The sequence below is a fragment of the Pseudopodoces humilis genome, chromosome 1 (assembly GCF_049639895.1).
Source record: "Pseudopodoces humilis isolate 2021_Gansu_Grassland_sample_001 chromosome 1, ASM4963989v1, whole genome shotgun sequence".
NCBI classification, from domain to species: Eukaryota; Metazoa; Chordata; class Aves; order Passeriformes; family Paridae; genus Pseudopodoces; species Pseudopodoces humilis.
In genome coordinates this window covers 101,950,735-101,965,162 of record NC_142200.1, presented here as the reverse complement: position 1 = coordinate 101,965,162, position 14,428 = coordinate 101,950,735, and the positions used below count along the sequence as shown (strand labels likewise).

At 36.9% G+C, this 14,428-nt stretch overlaps 1 protein-coding gene across 2 annotated transcripts in view; it reads right to left on the bottom strand.

The window, feature by feature from the left end:
• The window catches only part of CNTNAP2 (contactin associated protein 2), a 1,024,120-nt gene that overhangs the window by 658,028 nt on the left and 351,664 nt on the right, over positions 1-14,428 (bottom strand). For both annotated transcript variants that reach the window (XM_005519091.3, XM_088052353.1), the window contains exon 3: positions 12,383-12,576. In XM_005519091.3, the coding sequence (XP_005519148.2) occupies positions 12,383-12,576 (194 nt within the window). The remainder of the gene's footprint in view (positions 1-12,382; positions 12,577-14,428) is intronic.

The window sequence follows — 14,428 nt, the reverse complement described above, 5'->3', positions numbered from 1 at the left end:
AAGTCAGAATATTACTGTGAAAAACAGTTTAAAAACCAATTATTTTGACACTTCCTAAAATTTTGACAGTGCATCTAATCCTCCAAACAGGAAGAATTTCTTCCTGTGGGTGGTCTCATTAGGATGAATCCACAGATAAATGCTCACCAAGCATTTCTTTAACTAAGGAGGCTGGAAAACATGCTAATTAAAAAAAGCATTTAACAACCCAGCATCCAGTATAGCCAGTGACTTATGTGCCAATATTTAGAAACAAAAATTATCATTTTCAGGTGATCATGACTGGTAAGGATAACACCAAGCACAAACTAATTTATACTACAGACTTTATAGCTATAGCAATAAAGACTTACTCCTCTGTTGTGGCATTTTGTGCTGAAGTCAAGTAGAGTTGGGAGGACACTAGGTTTTAAAGATCAATATGAACCAGTTTTGTCTTTAACTGCACAAATAAAAATCCTGTTATAGCTTTGTATGTTTCTATAATGTCAATTTAGTTTAATATGTAAAAGCAATGTGATAGGCACATTTGAGAGACTGGAAAGAAATTAAAGCAAGTTTTTCTCTATTTTTCTACAAGAAATTAGAGTTACAGCACTATTAACCCACATCCATGCTTCACTTTAGCACGTTTGTTGTATCTAATGCTGCTGTATTGAAATTTAGAAAACTTACGCAGTTTATTTTTCGTTTTCATTCACATTACTAAAGCAGATTTCAATAAAGATTAACTCAATCTACATGCATAAGAAGACACATTATAAAAGGTAGTGAGAAATATTATCAAAACTAAAATAACTGTTTTCTAAAAAATTGTTACATAAAAACAATTTTTACAAATTCTGCCAAGAGTACTGTCTGTATGATGATACAAAAACAGCACTGTTCAGGAAAATGTTAAGCAGGTATTTGCTTTTATTTTACTTCATGCTTTCTATTGAACTCAACAAGAATTAAGTTCCACCTAAAAAGCGGAAGGCTTCTTTATATGCCTTTCTGAATAAGATCCATGTCAATAGGCAGTGTGCTACTCTATATCTTAAGGAGTTTGAATAGCTTTTTAAAAAGTAAAAAATACATGGCAAGAAGAAAATTTAATAAATAGTACAATGGAGTGTTCTTAGCCCAGGTCTAACTTTTTCATATTTTTTATGTCAATTTGTCACTCATGAAAGGTGTCAGATTAAGACCCCTCGGGCTGAAGTTATCTATACAGCCACAGACACATGGTACATCAGCAGCAGCATTGCCAAATTTCCCCGTAAAATGAATTTGTCCTCTCAAGCTTATCAGAGCTTATACACTGCAAAAGAAATTGGAGTGTTTTCTTCTTTTTACCAGTTTTTTTTTAAATTAATTTTTCAATACAAGAAAAAAAGAATGGAAAACAATTTTCATAAAGGAAGGAGTCCACTTTCTAGCATTAAGGGGGCTTCAAATCACATATATTTGTGGCATAATATTTTTTTGTTAATCTTAATAGAGCAACTGTGTGATTTTGAAGTCAGGCACTTGGCCTTAAATTGTCAGCCTCCCACGATGCATTATCTCACCTTTTTTTTCATATCTCAGTCTCCAGTCTCCCTATTAAGCAAGTACTCATTCTCTAGGGACAACCAGAGGCTGAAAGTATAATTCCACATATGGACAAACCCAAAAATATACATTGAAGTGAATGCTCATTGACTGAACCATCACTTGCTCCCAATGTAATTAACTTCATCTTGACCAGAGAGATAACTCCACATGAGCCAAGGGGCAAATGGGAGACAACTTTCACAAGCTATGCCCTGTTCATACCACACCTCCCAGGCAACAGAAGTAGTGCAGCAAATGGCCTTTGTTTCACCCAAATTCCAACAACAACATCTTTCATGTGCTAGCCCATGAAACCCATCTATTCCACCAAGCACAAGTGTTTACAGGACATATTATAGAGAAAAATAAAGCTGTCTACAACCATCTCCCAGCATAAGGATTTTAGTATTTGCAGTATGTAGCTGTCTCAGCCTAAGAGTTCTCCTGATAAGAGTACCTTTCAGTTTAATTAATAATTCATTTAAAAGGAAATTAATTAATTAACCATAAATATTTTTTAAAAATCCGTCAAATAAGCACCAGACTGAAGCACCACAGCTTTGTACAGTTTCATTTTTGCCAGGGCCAAGCAAAACAAAGGCTGAGAACATTTCCTGTTTTACACTTGCATACCATTCAGCTAAAGTTTTTATTATCTGTCATATGGTACTGTACAAAGAATTTCAGTAAGGCCATTGCTCCTTTTTTTTGTGAATGTGAACCAACACACTTGGATGTACTCTCTGACCATGTAAACTCAATTTTAAACATTTACTTTTATTACTTTAATTTCAACATTTGAAGTTGGGCACAGGAGTATTTCATGGATCAGAACTTAAATCACTTTTCATATGCACTATTAAAAGGAAAATGTAGACTATTGGTGCTACCAATGGGGTTTGGCTTGAATTTAGAGCTAATATCTGAAGTTTCCTAATGTTGATGGATATTCTGTGATGCATCTCACCACAGAAACTGAAGCCAGCTGTAAATTACAAAGACAAATAAAAGCCATATGCATCAAATACAAGATATATTAGAGTTGATTTGCCTCTTCATTTTAACAGTTAGCTGTTTGGGAAAATCTCACACATTATCCAGAATCAAAAGGCTGTAAGGAACTTCTGCATGTTGTTTGGTTCAGCTCCCTCAAAACCTCTTTGGGCAACTATTTCTTGAGTTTCATGGTGAAAAAACTAGGAAGAAACTAAGGAAGCTCTTGTCAGATCAGATCTTTGACAGCTACATACAGAGGTGTATTCATCGAATCATAGAATGGTTTGGATTAGAAGGGACCTTAAATAAATCACCCAGGTCCAACTCCCCTGCTGTGAACCTTCCACTAGACCAGGTTGCTCAGAGCTCCATCTAACCCTGGCCTTAAGCAGATCCAAGGATGGGGCATTCATGTTTTCTCTGGGCAACCTGTTCAAGTCCCTCACAGGAAAGAATTTTTTGCCATATCTGATTTAACCTACTCTCTCCATTTAAGGCCATTCCCCCTAGTTATGTCACTACACAGTCTCTTAAAAGGTCCCTCTCCATCTTTCTTGTAGGCTCTTTCAGGCACTGAAAGGCTGCAATCAGGTCAGCCTGGACCTTTTTCTTTTCCTGACAAATTCAAATATTTTAGTATTTTCTCAAAAAAGATGTTCTCTATTCCCTTAACCATCTTTGTGGCCTCCTCTGGGCTCACTCCAGCAGGTCCATCTTGGGGACCCCAGAGCTGATGCAGCCCTGCAGGTGGGGTCCCAGCAGAGCAGAGCAGAGGGGCAGAATCCCCTCCCTGGCCCTGCTGCTCTGGATGCAGCCCAGGACACGTTTGTCTCTCTGGGCTGGGAGTGCCCATGGCTGGGTCATGTCCAGCCTCCCAAACACCAGCACCCCCAGGTCCTTCTCCCCAGGGCTGCTCTCCATCTGTTCATCCCCCAGCCTGTGTTAATAGCAGGGGTTGCTCTGCCCCAGGTGCCACACCCTACACTTTTTCTCCTGTTACGCAAATACATCACAGAAATCTTTTAACATAACAAAATATAACAACTAAGTAAAAGGCAAGACTCGTGCTTTGTAACTCCACATTTTCCAATTTAACTTAAGGCAAATGAAATATATTTATCTCTACTTGTTTGGAGTATTTTTTACATCTGTGGAGATCGCTGGAACTCCTATTTCTAGCCATACTTTTATCAAATGAGATTAGCTACATTTAGTAGTGTGACCTTTTTATGCAATATATGATATAAAATAAAAAAATCAGTCTCTATCACCAATAAAAGTGCCCTAAAGCAGACTTTTGGTCATATGTTGTCCTACTTCTATAAGAAGTCTCATAAATTACTTGATATATTCATACACTGTAGCCAAGCAACAGGGCTGACAAGCCACAAGGAAATCATTACAGTTCATTTTACTTAGTCACATTCAGTAGACTTAATCTAGACATTAAAAAGTGTTTCTAGAAAGAACCTGTAAAAATATATAATCTTTGAAAATTCACCTCTGGTTCTATCATTTAAGCATTTGTTCAGGCTTCCTGGAGGGGATTAAGGGTGACCTAGATAACTGTGCTAGGAGTTTTAAGAGACTATTGATGCTCTCAACGAAGATATGTTAGCCTAGATGTGATGCTGTGGAGCCATGACTATGACTATTGTCATAGCTGAGCTGATTAAGTACACCATGTAGTCTTTTGGGCTGGCTTAGGGACCTGGGCATTGTATTCATTGTGAGATCATGACATTCTTAGATATTTGAAAACCATCTGACAGCTAAAAAATGGATTTAGGGGTCTGCCTTTAGATGTCTGTGTTTAAAATTGGATGGTTTACCATAAAGAGCTAAGTAGTCCTGAGGCTAAAAACAACAGATTAGAAAATAGTCCTTTAGAATGGAAATGTTCTATCAGGCTACACAGTATATCTCTCATATGCTAACCCTTTTTATTTTTTTAATGGCCTATAGAGAATCAAGGGAGGGCTGGGATGCTTTCTGATACCACAGCAGGAGGAACTTTGTCCTCTGTCTACTTGGCATACTCTGTAATAGATTAAAAAAAAAATTTGCTTGTGCTTCTAGAGATAGCCAAACACAGCTATAGAGTCTTTCAGTAAAAGAAATAGCACCTTAGATTGAAAATAACTTTCCATCTGATCAAATCAATTTCCAAATGCCAGCTTATTTTTAAAGATGTTATTGAAAGTTATAAGCAATCTCACAACCCCATGTTTCTTCTAAAAATAGTATAAAAGATCTTTCTTCCTGCAAAAATATATGATTTAAAAGATTCTAAGCAAAAATATGTTTAGAAGGTCCTATAGGCAGTATATAGCTTCATATATAAAATCAATAATTCATTAGAGACACAAAAATATTTTTGGTTTGACTTTTTTTTGTTTTGTTTCATTTTTTTGGTTTTTTTGTTTTTGTTTTCAGAAAAGTTTAAACTAACATTACTGTTTAGCCCAGTTTGGTGTTGATCTTAGTATTCCAACATTTAAAAGGCTATCAGATCTTCTGACATTTCAATACAAATACAGTCTGTGACTGTGACAGCATTTGGCAAAGATATATTTTACCATGATATTTCAGATAACCCCAAGTATGTTTCCCTAAATGCATTAAAATATCTTCAGAGTTTCTTTTAAGAGATTCCACATGGAGAAGAGTAGATGAGGAAGCAGGCTTCATCAGGATAGCACTGATGCTTATCTTCAACTTTCTTTTCTTCAGGGTTTCTAAAAATTCCTTTTCAGCAACTGCCTGAATTTTTAAAGGTGTCCTATCAAAAATTTATTGTATTTATTTGACATAATAGTGCAGGCTACTGCATTAGATCTATAAGAGAATTTAGGTTTACTACAGCAATATAAATATTTTTTCTGTATCCATACCCTTTCAGTCAGAGGCCCTCAGTGTATAGGTCAGCAATGTCCACTCAGGGCTGAGACGAAGTGACTTGGGCAGGAGTTATGACTCCTCGTTCTCTCAATACACCCATAAAGGTGATATTGGCTATTGCAAGTGAATGGAGCAATCTATGTCTTATAAAGTTAGGGGAGACAGGTACTCAGAGGCAGACCATCCAGACAGGGTAAGGTATGATGAAATTAACAAAAGTCACACAGGAAATTCCAGGAGAAAAGGGTGTTTCTAGTACTAAATTACCTGGAGAATTAAAAGCCAGTGAATATGACACTGGTAACCTTGAGACATTTCTAAGGAGACAGCAAGATACCAGACAAAATCCTTCCAGACGGGGTAAGTCAGGGAGACATTAGAAAGAAAACAACATTCCCAAAAGACAAAAACACTAGTCAAAACTTTTGCACTGATTAATATATCAAACCACTTCGTCATGTTTAAATAGGTCTGCACAATATCTGATATTCTAGTAGCAGCCCAGAAACAACAAATGTCAGGCCACAGACCATTCTAATCACATTCCATGGTTAAATGTTCCCATAATTGTAAAAAAAAGTATAATATGTAAACTAAATTGGTTTAATAAAATAACATAATTCAATAAAGGTACTTAAGAAAAAGATAAAATGTCTAGGCCTATAAGCCCATTAACCTAGTAAATCTTTCTATGATGTAAGTTGCCAGTTAAGATCTTATGAAGTAAACACAAAAAAAAGGAAAACAGCATTAAATATCGATCTCAAGAAGTGTTTCATATTGTACATTAATATTCACTTTAGGATCGTGGAAATAAGTTACCTCTCAGGGGAAAAAGCAGTGACAGGTTTCACAAAGCAAATAATTCTCTCATGTCCTAACATTGCGGGTGTATGCTAGAATTTATTCCTCTTCAGTGGTAGTTGCTATACAAAAATCATTGTACTCTAAGATGTATGCACTAATTCCTTGGTTAGCTGAAAATGTTGCTCTGTAGAACAGGTGGAAGGGATTTGGGAATGTGCTAAGGATTGAAACATTTTCTTGGAATAATCTCACCAGAAAATGCATGTTAGTATGAACAGAAATTCTGAGCAGATGGCTTACAAATAATTTCAGCTAGGTAGAGCTGCGTATGATTTCCTTATATCTATCTAGTCATTAAATGTTACTTTAGGCCTGTCTGATGGTTGGTATTTCCAAAGGCACCCAAGAGTATGAAACATCTGAAGTCTTGCACAGCTTGAAAAAGTTAATTATCTAACTCAATTGAGCTTTTTCGCAATGACTTTTGGCTCAATCCTGTAGCAAAATATTCCAAAATGCTGAGAGCTTGTTTTCCTGTAAAAGCTAAATCCACTGTGCTGTAGCAACTTCCTTCAATACCAAGGGGAGCCATGTAAATTTTCTTCATGTAAATGAAGAGAATATATTGCTCAAGCAGTAGCTTATTCCTCAGTTCACAGAGAAATGCAAAGTTCATTTTACAGTTAATTCAGTGGATTCCTGCCTATTTCACCTAGAAAACTAAGAGAATCAGAAGTATCAGACTTTTTTAAAAAAAAGTTTTAAAGCCAGTAGGTAAGTAGACAAATTCCATTCCAAAAATCATTATTCATAGTGAAAACTATGTACTCACTCAGTATCTTTTCAATAATAAAAATAATACCAAAGCAGATGTTATGCATAATACACTCTAAGTTTAATTAAAACTGAAAGAAAAACAACCATAATATCAGAAATACATAATGGCTTTCACTTGTAGCAGCAGCCACTTTGTCGAGGTCTAAATTTTCTGTAATAAAGCAAAAAATTTGCTTTCATTTACATCTTTGCAGCTCCACTGATGTTCACTGAGGCTAAAGATAAGAATCAGGTACTGAATATAATTTGGAGGTCGTGTGCAGAGAGTCTACACTCTATCTTTTCCCTTTTTTTTTTTCTTCACAATTACCATCATATTTTTAGATTTATGAAAAATTTTTGATACTTTCTGATATCCATGAAAAAAATGTGCAGTCTGCAGCTGGATAAACACATTATGTGATGGGTGAGTTACTGGCTGAGAGGTTGGGCACAAAGGGTTACAGTGAATGGGGTCACATCAGATTGGTTACCTGGCACTAGTGGGGTTCTGCAGGGCTCCGTCTTCAGCCCTCTGCTCTTCAGCATCTTCATAAATTACTCAGACACAGGACTGGAAGGGACACTAAGCAAGTTCATAAATAACACAAAACTGAGAAGAGCTTTTGACTCCAATGAAGGCAGAGGCCCTGCTGAGAAACTTGGACAAATTAGAGGGATAGGAAATCCTCAACCACATGAAGTTTATCAGAGGAAAGTGGATTCTGTGCTTGGGATGGAACAGCCTGGGATCTATGGACAGGCTGGGCAATGAAATGCTGGAAAGCAGCACTTCAAAAAGGGACCTTCTGGGGGTTCCAGTCCATGGAAAGGTAGATATGAGCCAGCAGTGCCCTGGCAGCCAGGAGAGCCAACCATGGCCTGGGGTGCATCAGGCACAGCATCACCAGCTGGGCAAGGGAAGGGAGAGGATTTTCCCTGCTCTACTCGGGGGAGGCCTTGCCTCGAGTGCTTGGGGCAGTTCTGGGTGCTACAATACAAGCAAGATATGAAGGTAGCAGAGAACGTTCAAAGGAGAGCAATTAAGGTGGTGAAAGACCTTGAGAGGAAGTGTTACAAGGAGTGGCTGAGGTCACTTGCTGTGTTCAGCACAGAAAAGATTGGGGGGAGACCTCATTGCAGTCTACAACTTTCTTGTGAGGGGAAGAGGGTGCCAGATGCTGATCTGTGCTCTGTGGTGGCCAGTGACAGGACCCAAGGGAATAGACTGCAGTTGTGTCAGGGTTAGGTTGCATGCTAGAAAAAGGTGGTCAGGCACTGGAACAGGCTGCCCAGGGAAGAGGAACTTAAAGAGTTCAAGAAGTGTTTGGACAGTATTCTGAGCCATATGGTGTGGCTCTTGGGGATGGGGCTGTGCAGGGCCAGGAGCTGGACTCTATGACCCTTGCAGGTCCCTTCAAACACAATTTATTCCCTGATCATGTGACTTTGATATCCCCAAGAATAAAATGATGAGATGGATGAGAGCTGACAGCAACTTCTACTGGAGTAATCAAATTTTAGAAGAAAATACTTCCTAAGATCTCTCAATTCAAGCAAGGATCTTCCAATTTCCTGTAGGAAAGATTTCAATGTTAGACATACTGAGGCTCTGCCACTGATGCATATAATTTGAGTCTCAGTGCTTCAGATGATGTCAGCATTTTCTTATAGCTATAGAGCATATTTGCATTATGGTTAAAGTGAGAAATTTATATCATCGATATCTGAGTTATCAAATAGAAAAGGGATTATAAGTAGAATCATGTCTGGTATGTCTTCATTAGGCAAAGAGATAGCATTGATACAGAAACCGAAATTAGCATCTGTACCAAAACAAAGATTTTTTTATTTTTTTTGTGTACATGAAACACCCCAGGGGATTGATTTATAAAGGGAAACCTCATGACCTATCAAAATTAGAATCTCAGACTACAAGAGTGAAGGTAGGAGAGGTGATCAAAATTCTCTAGTTGCTAGGCATTTTATAGAAAGAGTCCACATTCACTCATCTTATTAAAATTCATGAAAATTGAAAATATCCAAAAGCCCAGGAGGGGTGGGGTCACAAAATCTATTTCACAGAACTGGGAAGCTTACTCTAAATTCACCTTGAAAGCACTTTCCCCATCACAGACTTTCTGAGAGCCTTTTGATTTCTTTCCTACTTAGTAGGTAATTATAGAACTTCTTTTCCTCCCTGACTAACGCATGCAGAAAGAGTTCACTTCAGCCTTTTATGCAGATTATAATGGTTTGTTCTGGACTAGATCTCTATTGCAAATTATTTCTCCTTTGCTCTCTCTCCAATTCATCTGTTTAGCTCTATTTTTATTTCCCTTTCTCACATCTCATCCTCTGTGTCAATTGATATCATAACTACTTTACTATTAAATATTGCTGTACTTTGCGCTTCTCTTTTCCTCTTTTAATTTGCTTTTGCATTTAAATTTTAAATTTACTGCTGTCAGAAAATGATGTCATTCAGGCATAGGGATAATGAAAGAGGAATTTTAAAAAAAGGCTGTGTAGTGTGTTTCTCTTGTGGATAAATCTCTTAAAAAGGTACAAATCCAAAGGTAAAGAATAAATTATTTCTAAAAAGATTTCTAAGGGCACCAGAATCACGAGATTTTTAAGATCACCACAGTAATTTCAGTCAGGAAGAACTGATTTTATGAGTTTAAAGTGCCCATGATAGATACTTGGCTTATGTGGTGAGTCCGGTCCTAACATCTACCACTGCTTTTAATTTCTTGCACAAACTGACACTAAATGGGAGATTTGATGGGAAATCCACACCATTCTGTTTTCACATCAGGGAAGTCTGTCTCTTTGTAACTACTACTAAAATAGGAACACAATTTCTCCATGCTCAGGCACATCCCCTGTTTTGAGAACATATTAAGATGAATATTTATTAATGACTAATAAACAGTGATTCCAAGATAAAACCAAAGCTGAGACACCATTTAACCACCAAAGCAATACTATTTTAGGCCATCTAGAATTAAAGTCAAGAACCGTGGCCTTTTTATTTTTTTGGTAACACCCCACTTTTACACTTAAAAAAAACAAGGATAAGGTAGCATTTATTTTTTAATCGGTTTTTCTAATATTGGGTAAAAATTGTGGGACATGAACAATTGCAATACAAGCAGTATTGCAGCAGCCAGCTTGATAAAATATATCCAAAGACAGCATTCCAAATAAAAGCAGCAGACCTGCATGGCTTATCACACTCTTTTTCAAGTTATGTCAATGGTCAATAACAGACCAATAGTATTCCCCCAAATGCATCAAGCATATGTAAGTGCAAATAAAAAGAAACAGGAAATGTTATTGCATGAAGAAGCTATCAATATTTTTGAATTAAATGATGGTATAAGAATTGCTACAAAACCCTCTCTTGAAAAGCTGGTCTGCTTTGGAAACAAGCAATCACAGCTGTGACTAAATCAACCAAACTAAGCATCACCAAAAGTTATTAAGAACATATTTTTCCTCAGCTTAACTATTCTGCTTTATATATTATTCACTCAGCCATCTGCAAAGCTTTCTCCCATTCTTGGCGATTTCAACAGTAGTTGGAGAAGATTTTATACATGTAGAGTAGATATATAAAAATATTTATAGCATTTAGTGTTTACAGTAAGTGGCCTTAAAAGAGAAATTTTTATATTCATCAAGCTTAAGCACAAGTTGTCTCCCACCCTGATGAATTACATTCATATCCAAGTTCTAAGAAATCTAAGCCAAAATTCAATATTTTTCTCTTCAAGGTTGTCAACCTCCCCAGCCTTAAATTCTCCCTCTTTCAGAAACCTATCTGGCACATGGAGGAGATTTTTTTCAATAAATCAATACTGTAATAAAAAATGTCTGTTTCTACGCACTCCACATATTAACTGAGTTTCTCTTATACAGATAAAATAATTCACCTTATGCTCCATATTTGACATTCACTTTTAATAACAGACCTAAGTAAAAGAAGCACCTGGCAAAAATGTGAATCTAAAATATCATTTTGCTAAATCTTGTCTTCTTTGACATAATAGCTAACCATTTAATTTGGTTTCAGAAAGAATAATAACATTTTGCTGTATTCAAAGTATACTTTTGAAAAAGAATACCATCTGAAAGAAATTCTATGAGTATAGGCATGTTAAGTAATAGCTATCATTTTTTTGTCAGCAAAATGGAAGGCTAGTGTTTTCAGCAAGAATGAAATTAGTAGTTTATCCAGAAAAATGTAAAAACCAAAGCCAAATTATATGCTTTTTCCTAAAATTATTATAGCATAAATATCCCTTGTCATGGTTTAACCCCAGCCAGCAGCTAAGCACCACACAGCTGTTCACTCACTCCCCCACGGCGGGATGAGGGAGAGAACAGGAAAAGTAGGAAAACTCACGTGTTGAGATACAGCCACTTTCGTAGGTAAATCAAAAGCCACACTCATGTAAAGTGATAAAGGACCTCATTCACCCCTTCCCATGGGCAAGCAGCTGTCTGGCCATCCCAAGGGAAACGGGACTCCACATGTAACAGTGACCTGGGACAACTAATGTCATCCTCCTTCCCCCAGTATAACATGCTGAGCATGACTCCATATGGTTAGGGATATCCCAGTGGTCAGCTGGAGTCAACTGCCCTGGCTGTGCCCCCTCACAGTTTCTTATGCACCCACAGCCTACTTGCTGCAAAAAGGTAAGAAGTAGAAAAGGCCTTCAGGCTGTGCAAGCACTGCTCAGCAGTAAGGAAAACATCCATGAATCAACAACACTCTTTCCAGCACAAATCCAAAACACATTCCCATACTAGGTACAGTGAAGAATATTCTCCCAGTCCCAGCTAAAACAAACATATCCCTGTAGCACTTACATGGAAAACAATACATGCATGATAAAATTGCTCTCCAGCACATGTACATGCATGGAAAAAATTACCTTCCAAAATTTTAACAGGAAAATTTCCAAAGCCGCTATTCTTTCTCACTCCATTAAATTAGTTAAAAGGAAAGAGGAGGCAATGCATAAGAGATCCATTGAGCAATACCAGCAAACAAAAAATATTTGCATGTTCTGCTAAACACCATCATCCCAAAATGGGTTTGCTAATCTGGGGATAGCCCTCCTGACAGCAGCTACAACTTAAATCACTGAACAAAGCTTGGTTCTGCCCTGATATAAACACTTGAAGAGTTGTAAAAGTTGTAGAATTCCAAAAAAACACTGGCCAACTTCATTACAGCACACACCTCCATTTCACAGCAATCACTTACCCAGATGTTTCCATCTTGGTGGTATGGTTTCCAGTTTCTCCCTGTATCGCTGTAGAGCATCCGATATTGAGTAACCCAGTCAGAGCTGCTGTACCTGCCTTGGGTTGCAATAGCACTGATCTGCTTCCTGTTCCCAAAATCCACTTGCAGCCATTGGTAATGATCACTGTCTGATGGAGACCAACCTCCTGCACCTGTTGTGTAGAAGCAGAAGGGAGATTTAGATCTCAGGAAGTTGCTTTGATGTGAACTCATTGTGAAGATGCTGATTGCTGTAAGTCAGCCCAGCTGAGAGGAATAGAGTACCAAAAAAATTTGAAGACATACAAAAGAAATAAGAGCTCCTATTTTTACAAAAAAAAAAATGCAGAAAAAACTTTAGCACAGGCTTTAACTACATTATATCTATTGCCCTAATCATATTTTGTATAATTATAATGATTTAATGGGATGCCTGCTAACCAATCAATGCCTTTATAATGTTTTAATTACAGTTTATTACTTTTTTTCCTAATTATAATTTTTCAAAGGTTGGCTGGTTTTCCATGAAGTTCTTTGTCAGAGTAAGTCATAAATCAATAAAAAATTTGAATTTTCTATGCCTTTTCAGTAACCTTTCAGGTTGAAGAGATAATATAGATAAAAAGAGGAAATAAGAGCAAGTTCTCTGCTTTTTTATGTTTCAGCATAGAGCATAAACGGAAAGATCTACCAGAAGAATGGAGAAAGGAGCAGATACTGCAGGGTTAGATCCAGCTTTTATCTGCTGGTTGTACAAGCTGTCACAGATTACATTGGCAGATGCCTTACACAAGTGTTATTGCTCTTTATGGGTCTATGAATTAACTTGACAGTAATACTATTAATATTCTTCTCAGCCACTAGACTACATTAAACTGTTCTAAATAAAGAAGGCCAGTGATCCATTGATAAATGTAATATTGAGACATTAATGCAATTTCTTACTCTGAAATAAAAATATTAAGGGGAAAACTGGATTCTTCAGAGAATAATAAAATTTCCCAGATAGATATTATAATGACTTACCTATTATAATGGTAAGCATTAGGAAATATATTAAATAAAAAAACCCTCATCTATCAAAACAGAGAAAAAGTGGAGTATCATTCCCTTTCTAATCATAACAGACATTAATGCACAGAAAACAAAATGTTTACAGACTTGATGTGATTTACAGGGGTTTTATTTTGCTTTTAGCTTTGAACCAAATAAATGTCTTGGCACATGATCAAATCATGTAGTCTAGTCCATGGGCCAATTTTTATTGCTTTTAATTTCACTTATAGCCTTCAATTGATGTCACAAGCCTAGCCTGCTTGCCAAACAAGCAACTTGGTTTTATGCATTTTATATACTCCCATCATTAGGCGGCAGCATTGCCTCAGTCTTAGACAACCCTAAAACTCATTCAGCTGCTACAGGCGTTAACGTTTACAGGTCATTGGACATTTTAATGTTGTCATATCAATGGGATGATCTGTTGCCTTATGTGGTTGCCTTTCATTGTAATTAAAAGTGTAGCACTACACCAATAACAACTAATTTATTAAAATTCTCAAGATTTACAATAGATGCTTTCTCCCTGCTCTGCCCCCAGCAAAATAAACGGGCTATTTTAGCTGTAGGGTTAACAGGGTACATTAGGTAAACAGGGTGCATTAGCTGTTAAATGCTATTTAAGACAAATAAACCCAAAAAAACACCCTCACTTCAAAGCACTAGCAGGAAAAATATTCCCACACATTCCCAAATTCAAACTAGAACTAGTTCTGCAGAGACTGATCATTCAAAACAGAATGCAGCCTCTTCATAACTATTATGCATGGAGATTGGAAGAGTTAGCTCCACATACTTATTTTAATAGCAGAAATTATATTTTCTCTCCCTATCCTAATATCCTCACCAAACTGATGTAGCTGAGATCAATGGTACACAAAGGAAGTTGGTACTGTACAAAAATCATCTTTGTAAAAAATCCCTGTGATAGGTACTGAAAAAAATAAGGTTCAAATGTAAGAAGATTTT